Source organism: Ascaphus truei, chromosome 5 (genome assembly GCF_040206685.1).
Source record: "Ascaphus truei isolate aAscTru1 chromosome 5, aAscTru1.hap1, whole genome shotgun sequence".
Lineage (NCBI taxonomy): Eukaryota > Metazoa > Chordata > Amphibia > Anura > Ascaphidae > Ascaphus > Ascaphus truei.
Genome location: NC_134487.1, coordinates 293,918,976 through 293,939,734, shown reverse-complemented (window position 1 = coordinate 293,939,734; position 20,759 = coordinate 293,918,976). Strand labels below are relative to the sequence as shown.

Here is a 20,759-nt window from a genome sequence, read left to right as displayed (position 1 = left end):
TGCTCCACTTTTACCTTGATACAAATGCCCCCAAATGCTTTCAATAGGATTCTTTGAGACTGATTTCTCCCTGTTGTGTTTTTGGGGTGTTTTCTGTTTACTGGATAATCTTACACCTTTATTCAGCTTCCCCACCCAGGTTGGGCCCGTGTCATGGATGATGTCATTTAGGCTGAAACACCTCTGTACTCTCCCTCACCCCAAGGAAGGAACTGTCACAAGTGAATTCTCCCAGTTCACTAATATAATGTACACTGTAGCAGAGGTGCTCAACAGTCCTCAATCCCCCCCCCCCCCCCCCGCACTTCCAACAGGTCAGGTTTTCAGGATAACCATACTTCAGCACAGGTGGCTCAATCAGTCCCTGCTGCAGCACAGGTGGCTCATTCAGTCCCTGCTTCAGCACAGGTGGTGCAGTCTTCAACTGAGCCTCTGATTGAGCTACCTGTGCTGAAGCTGGGATATCCTGAAAACTTGACCTGTTGGTGGGGCTTGAGGTCCAGAGTTGAGCCCCCCTGCCCTGTAAGAAACAATGGACAATCATGTACACTGCATTGTGTGATTCTATTTAAGTCGTGAAATACTTTTAAAATCCTTCATCCCAATTTTAAAAGCAGCACAGAACAAAGTGTGATTTTTAACCAAATACTGCGAACTGACCAACACGTGAAAGCTCTTCAATTGCCACGCATTGGGCTGAGGGCACACTTATTGGGGACAAAGACGAGGAATTATACATTTTGCAGCTACGTTTCAGGGTGTGACATTAATGACCTTGAAGTGCTGGACAGTATGAATCCAAGCTCCAATGTAACGTTATTCCCAGCTTGATTTCATGGCAGCATAAACTTTCAAACCAGTCCTTTTTTTATCTAACTTTATCTGAATCTACTTGACTGTGACTGTCATCAGTCCGACCCTTCTTACAAGTGTAGAAAAACCAGGACAGGATTAAAATCTCATGGCGACAAAGGTCCCCGTTCAACATGCTGTGAAGCCCATTTTTTCTATGTTTGGGACGTCTTGAGCTAGCTCCATTCACCTACAGTACATGGATCTCAGAGATTGGTTGACATGGAGACGCAGATTCATAGTATATTGGAAAGAGCCCAGAGAGCTAGGCGGGGAATACTGCAATTAATCCAAGCCTCGACACCGGGGGTGGCCAACTCCAGTCCTCAAGGGCCACCAACAGGCCTTCAGGATATCACTGCTTCCGCACAGGTGGCTCAATCAGTGGCTCAGTCGAAGAAGCAGGGATATCCAGATAACCTGACCTGCTGGTGGCCCTTGAGGACTGGAGTTGGCCACTCTTGCTCTAGACAACTACAAAGAAAATCCACCCATCTTGTCCCCACTGAAAAAACGACTTGGTTTACCCAGCCCTGTTCTAGAATACCTTTCTTCCAGCCTCATTGTTGTGTAAGTTCATCAGCCTCCGCGCATTCTTTTTGATTTCTCTGGCATCAACAAACCTCCGGGAGAACTCGATTCCGTACTTGATGTCCGCAGAGCAGCCTCCCCACTTCCAGCCCTCCTCTTGGTTGTAGTAACCCTGCTTCTCTCGGTCGCAGCCGCAGTTGCTCAGGTTGCCCTGGCTGCAGGCAGATGTCACAGAGTGGGCGACCCCGGCTGCGGTGATGGCGTACGTAAATGCCGCTTCCCTGCTACCTGTTGAGAAACACCACAAGGTCAACGCATCTGAGAGGACACATCCTGACACCAGAGAGCATCAATACAAGTTCAAGCATCCACCACCCCTATATGTTATATTTAGTGTAGGACACCATTTGTCACCAAATTAGTTATTGTTGTTTTTCTTTATAACAGTCTTCTCTTTATTGTAGCAATTCCTGGAACCTGTTTTTTATTATAATGGGATGAAATGAAATGAGACTGAAAATGGTTATCAAGAAATTGGGATCAATGGTTTCAAAAGACACCAACAAAAGAGGAACACCTGTTTTTGACTTTAGAATTGCTTGGAGGTGCTTCAACAGCACTTAATGTTTTTCAACTGGGGTTCCCTGGGCACCCCTAAAGGGTTCCCTGCCATTTTCAGGTCATTTGAAATTTGTACCAAATACAGAAGACCTTACAATGAATGTAATCTCAGAGGGTTGGGGCTCCTTGCAATGCATCTGATCTCAGACTCACTATTAGAGAGGGTTGGGGTTCCTTACAATGCATCTGATCTCAGACTCACTATTAGAGAGGCTTGGGGGTCCCTTGCAATGCATCTGATCTCAGACGCGCTATTAGAGAGGGTTGGGGCTTCTTGCAATGCATCTGATCTCAGACGCGCTATTAGAGAGGGTTGGGGTTCCATACAATGCATCTGATCACATATTCACTACTAGAGAGGGTTGGGATTCCTTACAATGCATCTAATCTCAGACACGCTATTAGAGAGGGTTGGGGTTCCTTACAATGCATCTAATCTCAGACGCGCTATTAGAGAGGGTTGGGGTTCTGCGGAATTTCACAATATAATTATAGGGGTCCTTAACCAGAAAAAGGTTACAAAACCCTGACAGATAAAAAAGTAGCACAGAAGTTTAAATAAGTAAAAGTTCTATAGACATTGTGGTGCCGGTGAAAGATCCATAATGCAGCACGAGGTACTGTCACCTAGAGACTGGCGGATTTAGATCCGCAGGGGATCGACCGGTTCATTTTGTCCACGGATTTCAGAGAATCAATTTCAAAATGGGCGATTTGCATTTTGCAGATTTTAAATTATTATTATTACCAAAACACTCTGCAGACTCCGCCGCCCGTGGACAGATTTGTAAAATCCAATCCGCGGTTCAGCCATCCATTGATGGATTTTGAAGAATCCGCCGAGTTGCTGAATCAGCGGATTGGACTCTACAAATCCGTCAACGGATTGTATCGAATGGCGTTTTCTTGAGGAATCCACGCGGATTAAAACCGACCAAATCAGTTTGCTGATTTTACACCGCGAAATGGATTTTGAGGGTGGGGGGGCGTGTGAGGGGGGGAAACGTGAGTAAATCCGGGGAACGGATTTTAGGCGGATTCGCCTGTCTCTACTGACAACCATATAAAAAATAACCACGCACGAAAATATTGTAATAGAAAAATATGCCCGACTGTAAGGTCCCAGAAAGAAGGGAATACTATGTATTCTCTGTCAAAATATCTGTGTGTACTGGATTTACTACCAAAGCGTTTATATTACAGTTCTTGCTGATTTAATGAGCATCACCTATTTGGTATCATTCCCCTCAAGGTTACATAATATTGAGAACATAGCTACATCCAGCTCTGAATGTTAGTATTGCAAATATTGTTCTGATCATGTTTGTAAGAATCTCATTCATTAAGTGTCTAACATTTTGACACAGATCATGTCCGAGGGGTTTAGGACAACGCCGCTTTCATTTGTCCAGTAAATTCCTGCCTCTCAAAGCAACAGTTGTACAGTCTCTGTTTGTTCAAAAACACCCTGCGCCAGCGGATCTCAACTCCAGTTCTTAAGAACTCCTCCCCCCCTCCCCTTCCTCCACAATCGGTCTGGTTTTCAGGATATCCCTGCTTCTACAAAGGTGGCAGAATCAGTGGCGCAGTTGAAGACTGAGCCACTGATTGAGCCACCTGTGCTGAAGCAGGGATATCCTGAAACCCTGACCTTTTGGTGGCCCTTGAGGACTGGAGTTGACGACTGAGCCACCTGTGCTGAAGCAGGGAAAGCCTAAAAACCTGACCATTGGGGAGGTGAGAGGGGGGGGGGGGCTTGAGGACTGGAGTTGAGAACCCCTGTCCGACACCATCCATAGTTTGTGCGCACAGCTCTAGTATCAGCCCAGCTGGGAACAGATTCCACTCTATCTACGCAAGAAAAGTATCTGAAATCCTTCTCATTGTCTGAGAACCAGAAGGAGAAGTATAAGCCCGCCATGCACAGGTGTAGGCAGACAGGAGCTGCAGAAGAGAGCATGCATTGTGTGAAGGTTAACAGTTCACTAGCTGTTTTCAGACAACAACATAAACACTGACTGTTTACTTGAACCCACGGCGGCTGCCGCATGCCGTTCTATAAGTGCTGGCAAACTTAAACAAGCACATTTTTTTTAAGGGTTTTGTGATTGTATGTATGTATGTCTTTATTTATATAGCACCATTAATGCACATAGCGCTTCACAGTAATACACGTGACAATCATATAAATAACAAATAATACAAATAATACAAAAATGGGAAGAAGCGCTTCAGTCTTAAAGTAACATTTAGGAAAAGGAGCCCCTGCACCGAAGAGCTTACAATCTAATTAGTTGGTAGGAAGAACGTACAGAGACAGCAGGAGGGTGTTCTGGTAAGTGCGTCTGCAAGGGGCCAAGGTTTATGTATGAGGTGTATAGTATTAGCCACAGAGCTACTCATATGCAACTTTAAGCAGGTGTGTTTTAAGGTGGTCTTAAAGGTGGGTAGAGAGGGTGCTAGTTGAATATTGAGGGGAAGCTACAAAAGTGCATATTGGCCCCATCAGGGCTGAGAATGAGCGTTGAATGTGCCGGTCACATTAAAAGGGAGACATGCCAACGCTCCCTGATTCTTACCATCAGCAGTCTAATAGACATCCATGGAGTCTCACCGATTTTAATTCAGAACTTGTACGTCAAAAATGCAATTTTTGGTCTGGAACCCTCAAATCTCACAGCTTGTGGTCCTTGGATGTTAAAATATGAAGTAGACTGGTCCTGCAATGTCTACCAATGAGACATGAGCAATCAAAGTCCCCGGGACCCAGATCCACAGAGGTCTGTTGTCAGGACGTCCGTTTCCCTGGCAGTTAACTGAGATCCACAAAGCTAATTATATGTGTAGCCTAGTACCCCTGGCTATAGCCTTTCCACTGGCCTCAACACTATAAGGCTGAGCTCATGGTGGCGGCGTCGCTACGTGCACACGCTTGCGTCTGCGCACACTTCCGGGACTCTTACCTGATTGCCTATGGTAGTTCCTCAAGTGCCCGTGGTGCTGCGCACATCTACGCTGCTACATTTTGCCGCCACAACTCAAACAGATTTCGGGCTGTAGTCGCGTGACGTCAGCGTTACGTGCGCTGGTTCAGGCAATGAGGGCGAACCAGCTCCATGAGGTGTCTCCATGCCCCCCGCCACACCCCCCATGCAATATCCTGCAGCTAGCGCACACATCGCTGGGGCACGCTAGTGCGTTCCCGCACCACAACCATGAGCTCAGCCTAAGTCCTGATGGGTAGGTTGACCAGATTTACAAAAGTTAAAACCGGGACACATTAAAAAAAATTTTTAATAAAACAAATGACATCACCAACTGCACCCGTCTCCTTTATGTCTCTCCGCCCCCCTTCTCTCACACACACACACCATTCTCTCCCCCCCTATTCTCTCCCTCCCCACCACCCCTCCATTTTCTCTCCCCATCCCTCCTTTCTCTCTCTCCCCCCATCCCTCCATTCTCTCTCTCCCTCCCCCACCCCTCCATTCTCTCTCCCCCATCCCTCCATTCTTTCTCCCCCCCATCCCTCCATTTTCTCTCTCCCTCCCCATCCATCCATTCTCTCTCCCCCATCCCTCCATTCTCTCACTCTCACCCATCCCTCCATTCTCTCTCTCCCCCCATCCCTCCATTCTCTCTCTCCCCCATCCCTCCATTCTCTCTCTCCCCCATCCCTCCATTCTCTCTCTCTCCCCCCTTCCCTCCATTCTCTATCTCCCCCCCATCCCTCCATTCTCGTTCCACCCTTCCCCCATTCTCTGTGTCTCTCTACCCCATTCTCTGTGTCTCTCTCCCCCATTCTCTGTGTCTCTCTCCCCTATTCTCTGTCTCTCTCTCTCCCCCATTCTCTGTGTCTCTCTCTCTCTCCCCCATTCTCTGTGTCTATCCCTCCCCCTTTCTCTGTGTCTCTCTCGCATTAGCCATATTCTAATGTAGATGCCAGGTATATGTTGCTACTGTATAGTGGGGAGAAAGGCATGATCGCGTAGTTGAAGATGGAGATCCCTCGTTGGCAGGCCACGGATGATCTTGGATTACACACAGGCTGTCGGACCTGGATTGATTTTTTTCCTTTTTCAGTTCTTTTTGTTTTTTGTTTTGTTTTATTGGAGATTTGTTGATTTGTGGATTGTTCTTTTACATTTGATGTTTTTTGTATTTTTTATGGTTGGGCACCGGTCACTTGTAATGGATCGGCTCGGGGGGGCAGTGCCGGCTTGAGAGCGGTTCCATCGGTGCCATCGTCCCACGCCGCAAGCTTACAGAGAACAACTGTTTATCAATCTATCCACTTCAAAAGACAGAGTTTGTCCTCTGTTTTCCCTGCATGTCTTTCGTGAGGAGGGTCTATTTGCTGGCAGCTCAATTCACTCTTCCTCAAACTCTCTTGCACATTCCACCAGATCCGCACCAAAGGGTGCTCCGAAGGGCAGCCAAAGGGTGTCAGCTGTTTGCTGATGTTCAGCTGCTCAGTTATTGGTCTTAGGTAAAATATTGTATCCCCCTGTACCTTATGTTTCCACTTACCGTTCCTTATAGATTGTAAGGTCCTTAGTGCAGGGGCGACCTCGCCTACTGTAACAATGCATGTTAATGCTTGTGATCTTGCTGTTTTCGTCCTCCCACCCTAGTGTACTGCGGTACGGAATATGTTGGCGCGTTTATCGATAAATGATAATAATAATTCACATTTTTCAATGTGTCTTTTATTTCCAGATAATCAATTTAAGCAGTGCAATTCTTAGTACTGGCCCGATCAGGGCAATTCTCACTACTGCCCCAAGCAGGGCAATTCTTAGTATTGGCCCGAGCAGTTCAATTCTCAGTACTGCCCCAAGCAGTGCAATTCTCAGTACTGCCCTGAGCAGTGCAATTCTCAGTACTGCCCCGAGCATTGCAATTCTTACTACTGCCCCGAGCAGCGCGATTCTCAGTACTGTCCCGAGCAGCGCAATTGTCAGTATTGCCCCAAGCAGGGCAATTTGCAGTATTGTCCCGAGTAGAAAAGTGCGAATCTGTTGAGATTTGATTCTCCGCAATTTAAATCAAAGCAGAATTTCAGAAGCTTTCGCCACACCTGCAAATATTTCGCAAGAACCTTTGGATCCAAAAATGTACAAAAATGAGCTTTTACACTTATTAAAAAGTAATAAAACACACAATGGCCATTGACTTTTTAGCGTTAAGCGAAGTTGTCGCAAATTACTGGATCGACGCAAACTTTTACGCAGTACTAAAAAACTGTGACATTCTTTACGTTTTTACTTACTGTAAGCGTGTGGAAAGTGTATGCATCTCTCAACCTGAGTCTGCTATATAATTCATGTAGCATTCAAGGATTTCAAGGGAACATTTATACATGGTTGTTCAGCTTTTCTAATCATTTTTTTTTTGTGTATAATTTAAAGTTTGACAGTCAGATCTTCATGCCAAATATCCTGGGTAAATGCTATGGCTTGCTGCATGCATTTTTCTGGGCTTATTATACATTATTTTCCATGATTCCTTTTTACCGCTTCTCATCAAACTTTAAACATAAAAAGATGATTTTGGTATCATAGCAATGTCAGGCATCTCCTGGCAATGCGTGAGCATTTTCTCTTAACCCCATTCAGTGTTCAAGGCCTGCAATAATGTGGCTGCAGTATGAGTTAAGAATCCAATTAGGGAGGCTATATACTACTGTATATATATATATATATATATACAGTAGTATATAGCCTCCTTAATGGATATATATATATATATATATATATATATATATATATATATAGGGTCCGACAAACTGGGCAAAAATCCACTCGCCCCCCCCAAAAAAAGGCAGTTGCCCCCCCCAAAACAATCCCTCACCCCCCCCCCCCCCTCCGCTCATGACACTTACCTGCGGCGGGGTCCGGCTGCGGGGTCCGACGGCATGGTGCGGCCTTCTCTGTCTTCTCCCCTACAAATTCATCTTTCCCCCCTGCAGCTCCAGTCACTGGCCCGCCCATAGACACTCCCCCGGACGGCGCACGTACTAAGGACAGGGAAAGCACCTGCTTTCCCTCAGCCTCCACGCGCCTCCGCACGGCTGCAGTGTCTATGGACGCAGCCTAAAGGGGTTAAAGCTGCAGACCAAGCAATATCCTACATGCGTTTGTTTTCTAATAAATCAGTTCCGTACAATGAGAACATACTTGTAGCATTTTTTTTTAAACTGTGAATTACAATTTTAATGTATTATAATGTAACAAGCCTTTCTGTTTCTATAGCAACCATTTACAAAGTAACATCCCCTTCCTCTTCTGAAACATGCTCTGGCACACCCCTTTTTGAACCCTGTCCTCTCTCTAGCAAGTGCACCAATTGTATCTAGTGACTGCCTGGTCACATGATCTTACCCACAGAACTTTGTCATATTAATATGCATATGCATTCCTCTGACTGCAGAATACTCCTCTTCAGCCATTTAGTGAACCCCTGAGCCGAATCTTTGCCTATCGATTACAGGAGAACGGATTGATCGGCAACTTAGCTAATTGCTTATCATTGTATGGATGCAAATATTAAAGGGGGGGAAATCAAATTAAAAAACAAATGGCAGCTTGGACTGCTGCTTTAAAGGGACTGATGGGTAAACTAAGAAAAATATAATCGAAGAATTCAAAATATTAGGTGTGAAAATATTTGGGGCTTTGTGGTTTACTATCGTTTTTTTCTACTTCTAGATCCTGTAAGACTTTGCTTACCGTTATGCTGCTGAGAGTATGAATCCCTGGAGTTAAATAAAATCCGGGAGTGCCCCTCTGTTATTTCAGTCGCATATGACATTTCAACAGCTTGTAAAAGCAAGATACTCCAATCATATATCATGTACTACATATACAGGTTGAGATGATGAAGTGCCATCAACCACTAAAACCTTCTGCATGCTCCAGAGAGCGTATCAGAAACGAGGCACTCCAAGCCGTGCCGAGGTTGGGCAGTATGATGTCACAGGATCCAAGGGTCATAGAGCTAATTAGGATACCAGGCACCAATGCTTCTGAGAAGCTTTCATTGAAAGCCACAGATGAGGTGATGATGTGTGACACCATCCATCACGTCACTGGTGTGCATCAGAACCTGGACTACCCAAGTGCCGTAAACCCTATCATGCAGAGAACTCCAATGAACTCTTTTGGCACCGTGCTGTCTCGGCAGCATGTAAGTTATAAGCTTCGGTATGTCCCGTCAAAGCTGTACTGCCAACGAACCGCCCCATGTTTGAATAAATAATGCAGCATTTATACTGGCAATAATTGGTCCTGGAAGAAGGTGCCGGGTTATGGGTTTCGTAGACCCAGCGGTGTATTTCGATATCCGCTGGCCCTAGGCACTTACATATCACAAACTGTTACTTGCTTGGTGTTTAATCCCTAGTACTTATTAGTGCTGTATTAGCAAAATAAGAATTAGGAAGCATCAGTTAATAAGTATCTGCAGTAAAGTGTATTATTGCTTGTCATGATAATCTCATGAAATTTTATGTATTTTAATCCATATGGTGCTTCAGGGGTTAATGAAGGTACAATTTGGGTTTAAAAATACAATATACAGCTCAACCCCGTTATAGCGAAATCCGCTACAATGCGGATCCGCTTATAAAGCCGTTTGAGCGTGGCTCCCGATTTCAGAAGAGAAGAAGCAGAAGATTTTACCTGCTTTTCAATTCACAGACCTTGCTGCCGGAGCGGTTTCAGTATATCCCATCATACCCCTGTTGAAGTCGCGATCAAACAGGCACTTGCTGGACGCCCACCTGAAGGACCCCAGAGCGACATCATCCAGCTGCACAGAAGCATGCAGCCAGTGCGAGGAGAACTGAGTGACAGCTTCCAGCAATAGCTGTCAAGGCAGGGGAGCTAGTCAGGAAACAGAAACTCTCTCTTTGTGCTGCTGACTGGTAACCCCAGGACAGACACACATACATCATTAATGTTACTGTACCTTCTGTGTGTTGCTTCCCTGCAGTTTATGAAAACCTTCTCCCCTAGATCCCTTTTGCTTTTTAATGACAGAAACAACAAAAATAATAGCACCCTCCTGCTGAGTGGTGAGAAAAAGTTAGCAACTGCCCAGAGGCAGTCTCAGTATAAAGCATGCCAGTCTCAAGGATACCTCTTATATATAGTTTAGGATATCCATGGGGTGGCTCGATCTGATAATATCGAATTGATTGTGGGTGGAAACAATAAAAGTACACTTGTTTTTTTTTCTGTGTGTGTTGTTAGTGTGTTGCTGAAGTCTCCCCTGTGATCCTGTATCAAGGACTCCTTGATAAAGGACCTACCGGTCCGAAACGCGTAGGAGGTGCGTTTTTGTCCCCATGGGGGTATTTTTGTCATCAGTCATGCACTGAAATAAATGATATTGAACTTTTAAATTTCCACCTGGCTCCCTGGCTGTGCGCTATTTGCTGTTGTTTGTTGCTGATACTGGATTCTCTTCCATGGCTGGCACGCCACTACTACCTTCCTTGGAGGCTGTGGGAGTGGGTAAGAGACTTTATTTGTGACTGTAATAGTTGAGTACTTTGATGCTGTTTATATTCAAGTGACTCACAAATCAATTCATTTAATATACCCACTCCCTAGACCTCATGATGGAGTTATTATAAATGAAGATATCTGTCCAATTTTGGATGAAGTGTTATTGGATGGAGCACCCTATTTTTTCCTTGTCCCCTGTGATCCTGTTGGCAGGTTACTGGCTCAGTCACTTCTTCTTATGCTCTGCTGTAGAGGTGAGGAGCAATCCCATGTGGCTCAACCCAAGGAGGCTTTAATTTGTGATGCTGTTAGCAATCCCCAGGAAAATCCATTGCCTCATTCCCGATCGTCAGATCTCCTCTTTGGGAACGTCCGGGCAGCTTGCATTGTTTCATTAGTGTTATCAGTTCATGTGCAGGAGAAAGCTGTGGCTTTACCAGGAACTTTTGGGTTTCTAATCCTCTTGAACAGGAAGGCTGATATGTTCTGTAGGACTCATTAAGGGGTCTTATTAGCAGAGCAATAGTCATGATTTACGGACAGACGGACGGACACACACACGCCGCAATGGCTGACCTGTGATGTCGGATCCCCTGTACCTGTCCTTATCGCGGCAGCCATTTTTTCCTTTGCGATCCCAGTTATAACACGGTCTCATTATGTGGACCCCGAGCACCAGGTTATAACGGGGTTCAGCTGTATTGGGTTTCGGACAGGTACAGACTTGTCATGAGTCTGTGCTGGGCTTCAAACAGAACTTAATTGGGGAGGGGGGCTATATTGGATAGCCCACTAAAAGTGACACATGTTGTTTAGAGGGCTGTAAACGCTAAGCAGAGCTGACTATCAGCCTCAAAGAAAACTCACAATTTGTGAATAACTACTGGTACATTCCAGAGAGAGGTGACCCACAGGTTATGCCCTCATTGAGGGACTTCCTTAAAAATAAGAATATATTGTGACGTCATCTACTGTACCTACTAAGAGTTATATGTGGTTGTTCGTGGCACCGAGTGGCATTTAATGATTACAGACACGTCAGATCTAGCAGGTACTAAGGGACATACAGTGGCGACAAAGTTAATTCGAGCAAATGCCGCCGGTTGACCGGGACTTACTCCAGCTGGTGCTGAGAAAAGTCAGTGCGCCAGCCGCATCCAGCCGCGTCCCCTCCGTTCCCCCCCCCTCCAATCCGCGCGCAATTTATACACCTTCCCGACCCCCTAGCTGCTCCTGCTGTGCCCCTCTGCTTCCCCGCTCCCCCGCTTACCTCACTTCAAACCTTCAGGAGAGTCGGGGAAGCCGGGGAAGCCGGGCGCACACGTGACTGTGACGTCACCGACGTCACGCGAACGAGCCGCTTCTCAACGCTTCTCCACGCTGCCGCCACGCATCCTGCCGTGCGGTTTTTGCTCTAATAAACTTTGTCGGAGCAGTATATCTATTTGTAGCTCAAATTTAGTGGTAAGACAGCGATACTTAGCCTCGTTGCGTAATGACCGGCTGAATCAATTGATGTAGCTCGCGTGTGTGTATTAGGCCGGGACCCCAGTGGTCACGGTGGTGCGCATTCCGCACACAAGGCGCAGGCCCCAGTCGGCGTGTGTGCGTGCACGCACAAGCCGCATTGCATGACCGCCTTGGCCAAAAAAAATTGTTGCGGCAGCCGAGCATTGGCCAAGTCACGGCGGCGGTTCAGCCAAGGAGGGCGAACCAGCCACGTGACATCATGGCCGCACACCCGCCACGTCCCCCACCGGTCAGATCTCCTGTTCTGCTCTCAAAGCTCAGCCGCAAACCACAGGTCGCGGCTGAAACGGGTGCACGCGCTGCCAGACGCTCCGGCACTCGAGCAGCGGTGACCACTGGGGTCGTAGCCTTAGAGAAGGGAAGTTATGAGAGCGGTTATATACTGAGTCACAATTTAAATGTCTTGTCAATCTCACAGCTGATTTACGACAGGGCGGGTTCATGTTGTTTTAATGGGGGGGAGGGCGGGAAAGAATACTTAAATCTTAGCACGGATTATGAAAGTCAGGTTTCAATAGAGGTGTATTTGGACCAAACGGGAAGTCCCATTTTCTGCACCAGTGACCTCTTTAATGATTTCTGTTTTTGTTTTATCCTTTTATTTTAAGAAACTGTCCTGCGTTTACTGTAATTGTATGTTCTTGTAATTTTTTTTTCTGTAATTTATCACTGTATTATTAAATATATTAAAACTTTTAATAAGTGCTTGTAATGTTGCTCGTCTCAACTGGAAATGGACCCCCTGAGGTAGGAAAGTGAAAGAACCGACATAAGCCGAGAGACAGAGTCCTGATAGAGTAGTGAGTCGTAACCCGAAGGTCAGGGTTGGCAGCAGAGTTGCGTAGTCGGTGTGGATGCAGAGGTCGAGGCAGGCTGAAATCAAAGGTGAGTCGAGGTACTTGCAATGGTCGGGGAGGGCTGAAGACAAGGGTAGTCGAGGTATGTTAGCCAGGTCTGGTAACGTTAGAGACAAAAAGCATAAACGCGTTGCATGAACCCAGCTAGAAACTGGAACTTTGCTCGGCAACTTCCTGCTAGTAAGGCTGTCCTTTTAAAGGAAGTTGCCAGGAAAAAAATGGACGATCCAGCCACAGAGGGCTAGCAAGAGCAAAATCCTAAACCGGAGTATGAAAACCCGGAAAGAATTTTGCCAAACCTCCTAGTGATGCTTTAGGCTCTGAATGAACTGTTGCATGCTCTGGACAGAGTATTTACATTTTCGGACACATTTTGCTACAACTGATTTTTGTGTGTTAAGTGCATAGTTTTTTTCTATCATGAACATGGACCTGGGAACCTGGCAGATTGATTAATTTTACATCTTTTATTTGCATAATTTATCGGGTGGTGGAAGCATATAGATATGATTGCAATTGAGTAAGGAGTTAATATTAACTCATGGAAGGTACCTTTGCTGAGGAGAAAGGTGAGTTGGCTACAGTAGCCGTGTGTATTAACCCTGGTAGTGTATCAAAGTCACGTGCTCACTTGTGTGCTGTTTGTGACAGATGATATATGGGGACGGAGCTAGGGGAGATATTGTCTATGAGGGACCTTTGCGACCTTGTCCTGTATGGAGGTCACTTGCTCACAGGTGTGCTGTACGTGACATTGCTGTGCAAAGGATTGGTATTAAAGAGCAATCAGCCACTTCACTGCAGTTTATTGAACTTGAAATAATGAAACGTCTGCTTATGTTTCATCATTATGAATATCTCTGTCTATTTAATGACATATTTTGGTTTGATTTGTTATCACACCTGCAGCTCACTATTATTTTAACTCTTCTATGCTCCAAAAGTGTTCGCAGACATTGGAAATACTCCTGATGATAACTCTGTTCATTTGGAGCCAAACTGGCTGAAAATCAAGGTAATTTGGGCATCAGCTAATAGTTTGGGCAGTGTCAATAGAAGGAGTCAGGAAGGGGTTACATGATACATATAATATTGCATATAATACTGTATACTAAACTCTCAACACTTACCAATATACATTGTTGCCTACGACACTTGGTCTCTGCCGTTTTGCCACCACTCATCTTGCCCCAGGGACATCTCTCCGCCGGCCCTTTCGCCACTAAGGTAAGCCCCTAAACTTACCCCTTATCCTAAAAACCCCTAATCTTAACACGTAATACTAACGCTACACTCTACCCTAAAAACCATAACCCCTCACCCTAAGGCTTTACCCTAAGCCCTTACCCCAATTCTCTACCCTAAAAACCTTAACCCGAACCCTAAAACTTCTTATCCTAATCACCTACCCTAAAAACCTAACCCTTTATCCTAAGCCCTTACACTAAAACCCCTTACACTAAGCCCTTACTGTAAACCCTTACCCTAAGCCCTTACCCTAATTCCCTATCCTAAAAACCTTGCCTTTAACACTAAAACCCCTATCCTTAGCCCCCTACCCTAATCGCCAAAACCTCTTCATGTACTTACCTTATTGGCGAAACGGCCGGTGGCTGAATGTCCAGTGTCGGGGCGCCAGCGGCCAAACGCCGGCGGAGACTTGGTCACGGCAAAACGGCCACGACCAAAGATCCAATTCTGTATGCATTGTATTTGCAACACAGTGAAAGCACAGAGCTATGTAACAACCACTTTCAGCTTTTGTTATAAGATATGAGCTATGCAATGTTTCAGATTTAGGTCAGAAAGCCTGTGACCAAACCAACGACTAATAAGCCTGTATATGCATCCTTCTGTCATTACAGGCTAATAACTCGCTGACGAAAGAATGCTGCAATCATTACAAAGCAACAGTGATTGATAGACTAGAGATGTGTGAAACATTCGCAAATCTGGCCTCTAAACCGCAGTGATAAACTGCAGGAATGTCCTTCCCTGAAGTAGAGTGTTTCCTGTTGCTGATTAGAGAGGGGATATAGGTGCTTTGGAGGGTGGGAGGGGGGGGGGGGGTTACTGGAAGTTGACAGTGGTGTCTGCAGTGTATTTTTGGGTCACCATTGTCAAAAGATATTCTAGATCAGGAGTGGCCAACTCCAGTCCTCATTGGCTGCCAACAGGCCAAGCATTAGGGATATCCCTGCTTCAGCACAGGTGGCTCAATCAGTGGCTCAGTCGTTGACTGAGCCACTGATTGAGCCACCTGTGCTGAAGCAGGGATATCCTTAAAACCTGATATGTTGGTGGCCCTTGAGGACTGGAGTTGGCCACTCCTGTGCTAGATGGTTAGCGTGCATAGTTTATTTTCAAGTGGAGCGCGCAATCTGAACTTCCTTTTTAACATCAGCTATATGCATTTTCACAAAATAATTTCATACATATTATGTCTAGCGCCACCTACTGTGATGTCTCATAAAATCAATTTGCACTTAAAGGTGACTCCTTCCTTCATGTATTTCAGTAAAAACTAAAGGAATCAGAGCACTCTTAATGCTATACATGACCCTGCTTCCATTCTATTTCTAATTAGCCTAGTTCCTGGTATTTTTATACAGAGAACCGCAGCTATTTTAAACGTTGACAGAAGCCATCAATTTACATGCTTATACTGTACATGAAAGGGGGGGGGGGAAATCACTGGAGAAAGCATAAGATGATTTATTAAATGGTTACATATCATTCTCTCCCTCTCTCACATATACACACACATACACACATACACACATACACACATACACACATACACACATACACACATACACACACATATATATATATATATATTGCACTCAAACAAAATAATGGATCAACAATAAAAGACACTTATCATTAATAGAGTTGAGTACTTCTACAGGAAATTGCACAGGAACATAGATCACAGGGCATAATCCAGCAAAGGAAGAGCGAGAAGAAACAACCAATGATGTACCATGTGTCCTTCCAGAAGAAGTGGCAAAGGCAATTAAATCCAATGAAGAATGGGAAGGCTCCCGGGGAAGATGAATTTAGAACTTTAATCTTGAAAGAAGCCAGGAAGAAGTAGAGAAAATCTTTGCAAAACTCTTTTGATGCTACTTGAAGAACAGGGAAATCCCAGAACAGTGGAACACATCCATAGTTATCCGTATCCACAAGAAAGGAGACAAAGTAGACCTCAAGAACTACAGACCAATCAGTCTACTTCCAATCACTTACAAGATTTAGATGAAGATACTCACTAATCGGCTACAACAGACCCTGGACTTTGCCCAGTCTAGAGAACAAGCAGTATTTCGCAGTGGATACAACACAATGGAACAAATCCAAGTCATAAAAGAAGTGATTTCCTGAGATAATACAATCTACCACTCATTTTAGGATTCGTACATTATGAAAAAGCCTTTGTCTTCTCAATGCATCTAGGAACACTGAGGTGAAGACAGAATCAAAGTGTTGAAGAAGCGTACGTTGATATTATAAAGACCATTTACCAGAAAGCCAGATCAATCATTAGATTACATGAAGATACAAGCAAGATATGGATCAGCGAGGGAGTGCGACAGGAATACACCATTTCACCAAGACTTTTCACAACAACACTTGAAGAATTGTTCAAGACATTGGATTGGGAAGAAAAAGGAATCAAAATCAACAGTGAATACAGGAGTCACGTCGATCTGCAGGTGACATTGTTATTTTTGACACAAGTCCAGAAGACCTTCAGCAACAAATCGGAGAACTCGTCAAAGTAAGTAAGTGGGTCTCCATATAAATCTCACCAAGACCAAAAAGTGATGTTCACCAAAAATGTCACAAAAGATCAAAATAAATGGAATAAAACTAGACGAAGTCAAAGACTATGTCTACCTTGGCCGGCAAGTAACAATGGATGGAAACCTTATGAATGAATTCAATAGGAGAATGAAGATGGGATGGAGCTCATTTGGAAGAAACAAGACAGTATTTCAAGGGAGCCTTCCACTGTGCCTCAAGAGGAAAGTTTTCAACCAGTGTATTCTGCCCGTGCTCCCGTTTGGATGTGAAACGTGGACCCTAAATACGAACGTAATTCAGAATATTCAGACAACGCAAAGAAATATGGAGAGATGTATACTAGGTATTACCCGAAGCGGTAGGGAAACGAATGAATGGGTTGAAACCAAACAATGTCTATGACATCATCACAAGGGTGAAGAAATTAAAATAGCAGTGGGCCTGATATATCACAAGCCACAATTACCATAATTGTACAGAGATGGTACTCAACTGGATTTGAATAGAGATTAAAAGACCAAGACGAAGACAAAAGTAAGATTTGAATCGGCGGGATCTGGGATATATAGGCAAATATGACTTGCGTGATTAATAATCATAGTGTTTAATTGTCCACCGGAGTCCCATTAAAGCTCTGTGTAGTATTTACATATACACACACACACACACACGTAACAAGGACTAATTGTAGTATAATGTAATACAATAAATAAACTAATGTTAAAAACGAATGTTGTTCTTACTAGGAATTTATTCATTTTTTTTTAAAAAGCGGGTCTGGGGGGCGGGACTAGGGGTGGGGCTGGGGGGCTGAGGGCGGGGTTAGGGGTGGGGCTGGGGGCGGGGCTAGGTGGCGAGTAGATTTTTGGGTGATTTGTCGACCACTGTATATATATATATATATATATATATATATGTAATCCACTCCAGCAGCAGCAGACACAAGACAGCACTCAAAGGTAAGTAAGAAAACTTGTATTCAAAAATATATTATTTTTGAATACAAGTTTTCTTACTTACCTTTGAGTGCTGTCTTGTGTCTGCTCCTGCTGGAGTGGATTACTTTTCTCTTACTATTGGTATATGACATGCACTGCAAACTATTTATGGTATTGGGAGTGCCGGCTGCCCCATTTTGTTATATATATATAATACACCCTCTCTATCCACCTTTAAGACACACTTGCTTAAAGAAGCATATGAATAGCACTGTGGATATTCTGAACACATGATACATAAAGCTTGGCCCCCTGCAGACGCACTTACCAGAACTCCCTCCTACTGTCTCTGTACGTTCTCCCTACCTACCAATTAGACTGTAAGCTCCTCTGGGCAGGGACTCCTCTTCCTTAATGTTAGTTTTATGTCTGAAGCACTTATTCCCATGATCTGTTATTTATATTTTCTGTTAATTATTTGATTACCACATGTATTACTACTGTGAAGCGCCATGTAAATTAATGGCGCTATATAAATAAAGACATACTATACAATACAATGTATATATATATATTTATTTATAAAAATTCAGTGACTGTGATCAAATACAAAATGTATACTATCCCTGGAGATAATGCTGCTCCCAGACAGGACTCAACCTTTTACCTTCAATAAACGTTGTAGGTTCATGTCATCACATATGAAATGAGAAACATTTCATAATACTATATATATATGACTAAAGTGTTTCAATCTTCATACTGAGTTTAAAGTTAATGGAAAGCACGAAAAAGGGCATTTAAACGACACAATGCTGTGTGTAATGTGTAACATGCAATGGTTCTGAGCCTCTGAAGGAGGCAAAGCTAAAGGTTGGCTATTTATGAAGCCGGATTTTACTGTAATTAATTAATCAGTCAAATTAATTCTAAGGTATGTTGAACAGTGTCAATGTGTCAAACTTCTTTATGCTACTGATAACTTTCCAGCATCAGCTTGTGGTTTATGTGGATTAATAAGCGTTACAATGAAGTAATAGCATGGCACACTTATTACATTGTGCACAGAGACACCTCCAGGCATCGGCAGACACATTGCGGCCTATTCATGTTCGTAGGGGTCTTCTGGATTAGCACCACTTAGTACATTTGGGCCATCTTTTCCCCCCAGTTACTTTGTGGCATCCCATACCAGGCGTGGAAGGATATAAACTCTACAGCATGCATTCAATATCCTGTGAAGCCACTTCCCCGGGCTGGAGAAGGGTTTACTCCTATTTATTTGAAAGGAGTTAATCTCTTCTCATGCATTGGGAATGGGCTTCACACTGTTATATTAGTCTATGGCACGCAGCTCAACATCAAATGTAAGGAATATGCTTAGCAAACTGTTTACATTTCATACAGCCATGAAGAAAAATAAATAGGTTTTGTTTGGTATCAGATGCTTAGGGGTTATTTACTAAAGTTTCCCAGCGGCAAAACCGGTGTGTGACAGAGCCTTTCCCTGGTTTAAAAAGGCAGCACATAAAAAGTCTGTGTGTAGCTGATGAGTCCAACAAGGAGTCAATTAACCAGTCTCCATCAAGCATGTTTAAAGGTGCGCTGCACACAATGCACAGGGATCTCTGTAGCACTGGAGGTGTGTGCTGGTCAGAGAGGGATCCCAGGGAACCAGCCATGGGCGTCCGCAGGAGGGGGCAAGGGGGGGTGCTCGCCCCCCCCTGGATCACTAGCCCCCCCCCCCCTGGATCACTCGCCCCCCCCTGGATCACTCGCCACCCCCCTAGATCACTCGCCCCCCCTGGATCACTCGTCCCCCCCCCCCCCCTGGACCACTCGCCCCCCCTGATCACTCACCCCCCCCCCCTTCCTGGATCACTCGCAGTCCTGGCCGTGCCCGTCAAAAAAATTACAAAATGCAGTCTCAAAAAAAAAAAATCCCTGTGCGCAGTGCTGACACATCCGGCCTTCCAGTCGCCCCTGGCAACAAGATTGTACCCGCTGACGATCCCTACAATTCCCCTGCCGGACCCCCCCCCCCCTCCACCACCTGATTGGCTAGCGCTTTGCCAGGATTTTTTTTTTTGGCTCGCAGCCAGGCTCTGAGCTGTTTAGCCGCCATTTCTTCTGTTCAGCATAGAGCAGGTAAGCAATGTCCCATGTCCTCCCATGCCTCTTCTCTGGCCCCCTCACTGGTCTCCTCTGTCCCCCCACAGCCTCCAGTGGTCCCCCCACAGCCTCCCCTGGTCCCCCCACGGCCTCCAGTGGTCCCCACGGCCTCCAGAGGTCCCCACGCCTCCCCATGTCCCCCCACGGCCTCCCCATGTCTCCCCACGACCTCCCCATGTCCCCCCAAGACCTCCCCATGTCCCCCCAAGACCTCCCCTGGTCCCCCCACGGCCTCCAGAGAGCCTCCCCTGGTCCCCCCATGGCCTCCCCTGGTCCTCCCATGGACCTCCCCTGGACCTCCCCTGGTCCCCCCACAACCTCCCCTGGTCCCCCCACGGCCTCTCATGGTCCCCCCATGGCCTCCCCTGGACCTCCTCTGGCCCCCCACGGCCTCCGCTGGGCCTCCCCCATGTCTCCCCTGATCTCCCCCCCTGTCTCCAGTCAGTCACCTACCCACCCTGTCTCCCTCCCTCCCTGTCTCTGTCACCCTGCCTCGCTCTCTCTGTCACCCTGCCTCCCTCTCTCTGTCACCCTGCCTCGCTCTCTCTGTCACCCTGCCTCGCTTTCTCTGTCACCCTACCTCGCTTTCTCTGTCACCCTGCCTCGCTCTCTCTGTCACCCTGCCTCGCTCTCTCTGTCACCCTGCCTTGCTCTCTCTGTCACCCTGCCTCGCTCTCTCTGTCACCCTGCCTCGCTCTCTCTGTCACCCTGCCTCGCTCTCTCTGTCTCACACTCTGGATCTGGATATCTTATTTACCATATATATCTTAACTGTCCTATACCTACACTGAAATAACCTATACTGCTTTCTTCCAGATCTGACTCTCAAGCTTCACACGGGAGATAGCGGAATCCACCCTAAACCAGAAGACAGGTAGGGAACACCTCCCCTCCAGTATATATCATGAGGGTACCTGGACATTGAGGGAATGTGG

General features: G+C 45.5%; 1 protein-coding gene across 2 annotated transcripts in view; it reads right to left on the bottom strand.

Annotated features, from left to right (window-relative positions):
• Positions 1–20,759, bottom strand: part of WNT7B (Wnt family member 7B) — a 111,691-nt gene that overhangs the window by 12,045 nt on the left and 78,887 nt on the right. For both annotated transcript variants that reach the window (XM_075602740.1, XM_075602739.1), the window contains exon 3: positions 1,400–1,671. In XM_075602740.1, coding sequence (XP_075458855.1) covers positions 1,400–1,671 — 272 coding nt within the window. The remainder of the gene's footprint in view (positions 1–1,399; positions 1,672–20,759) is intronic.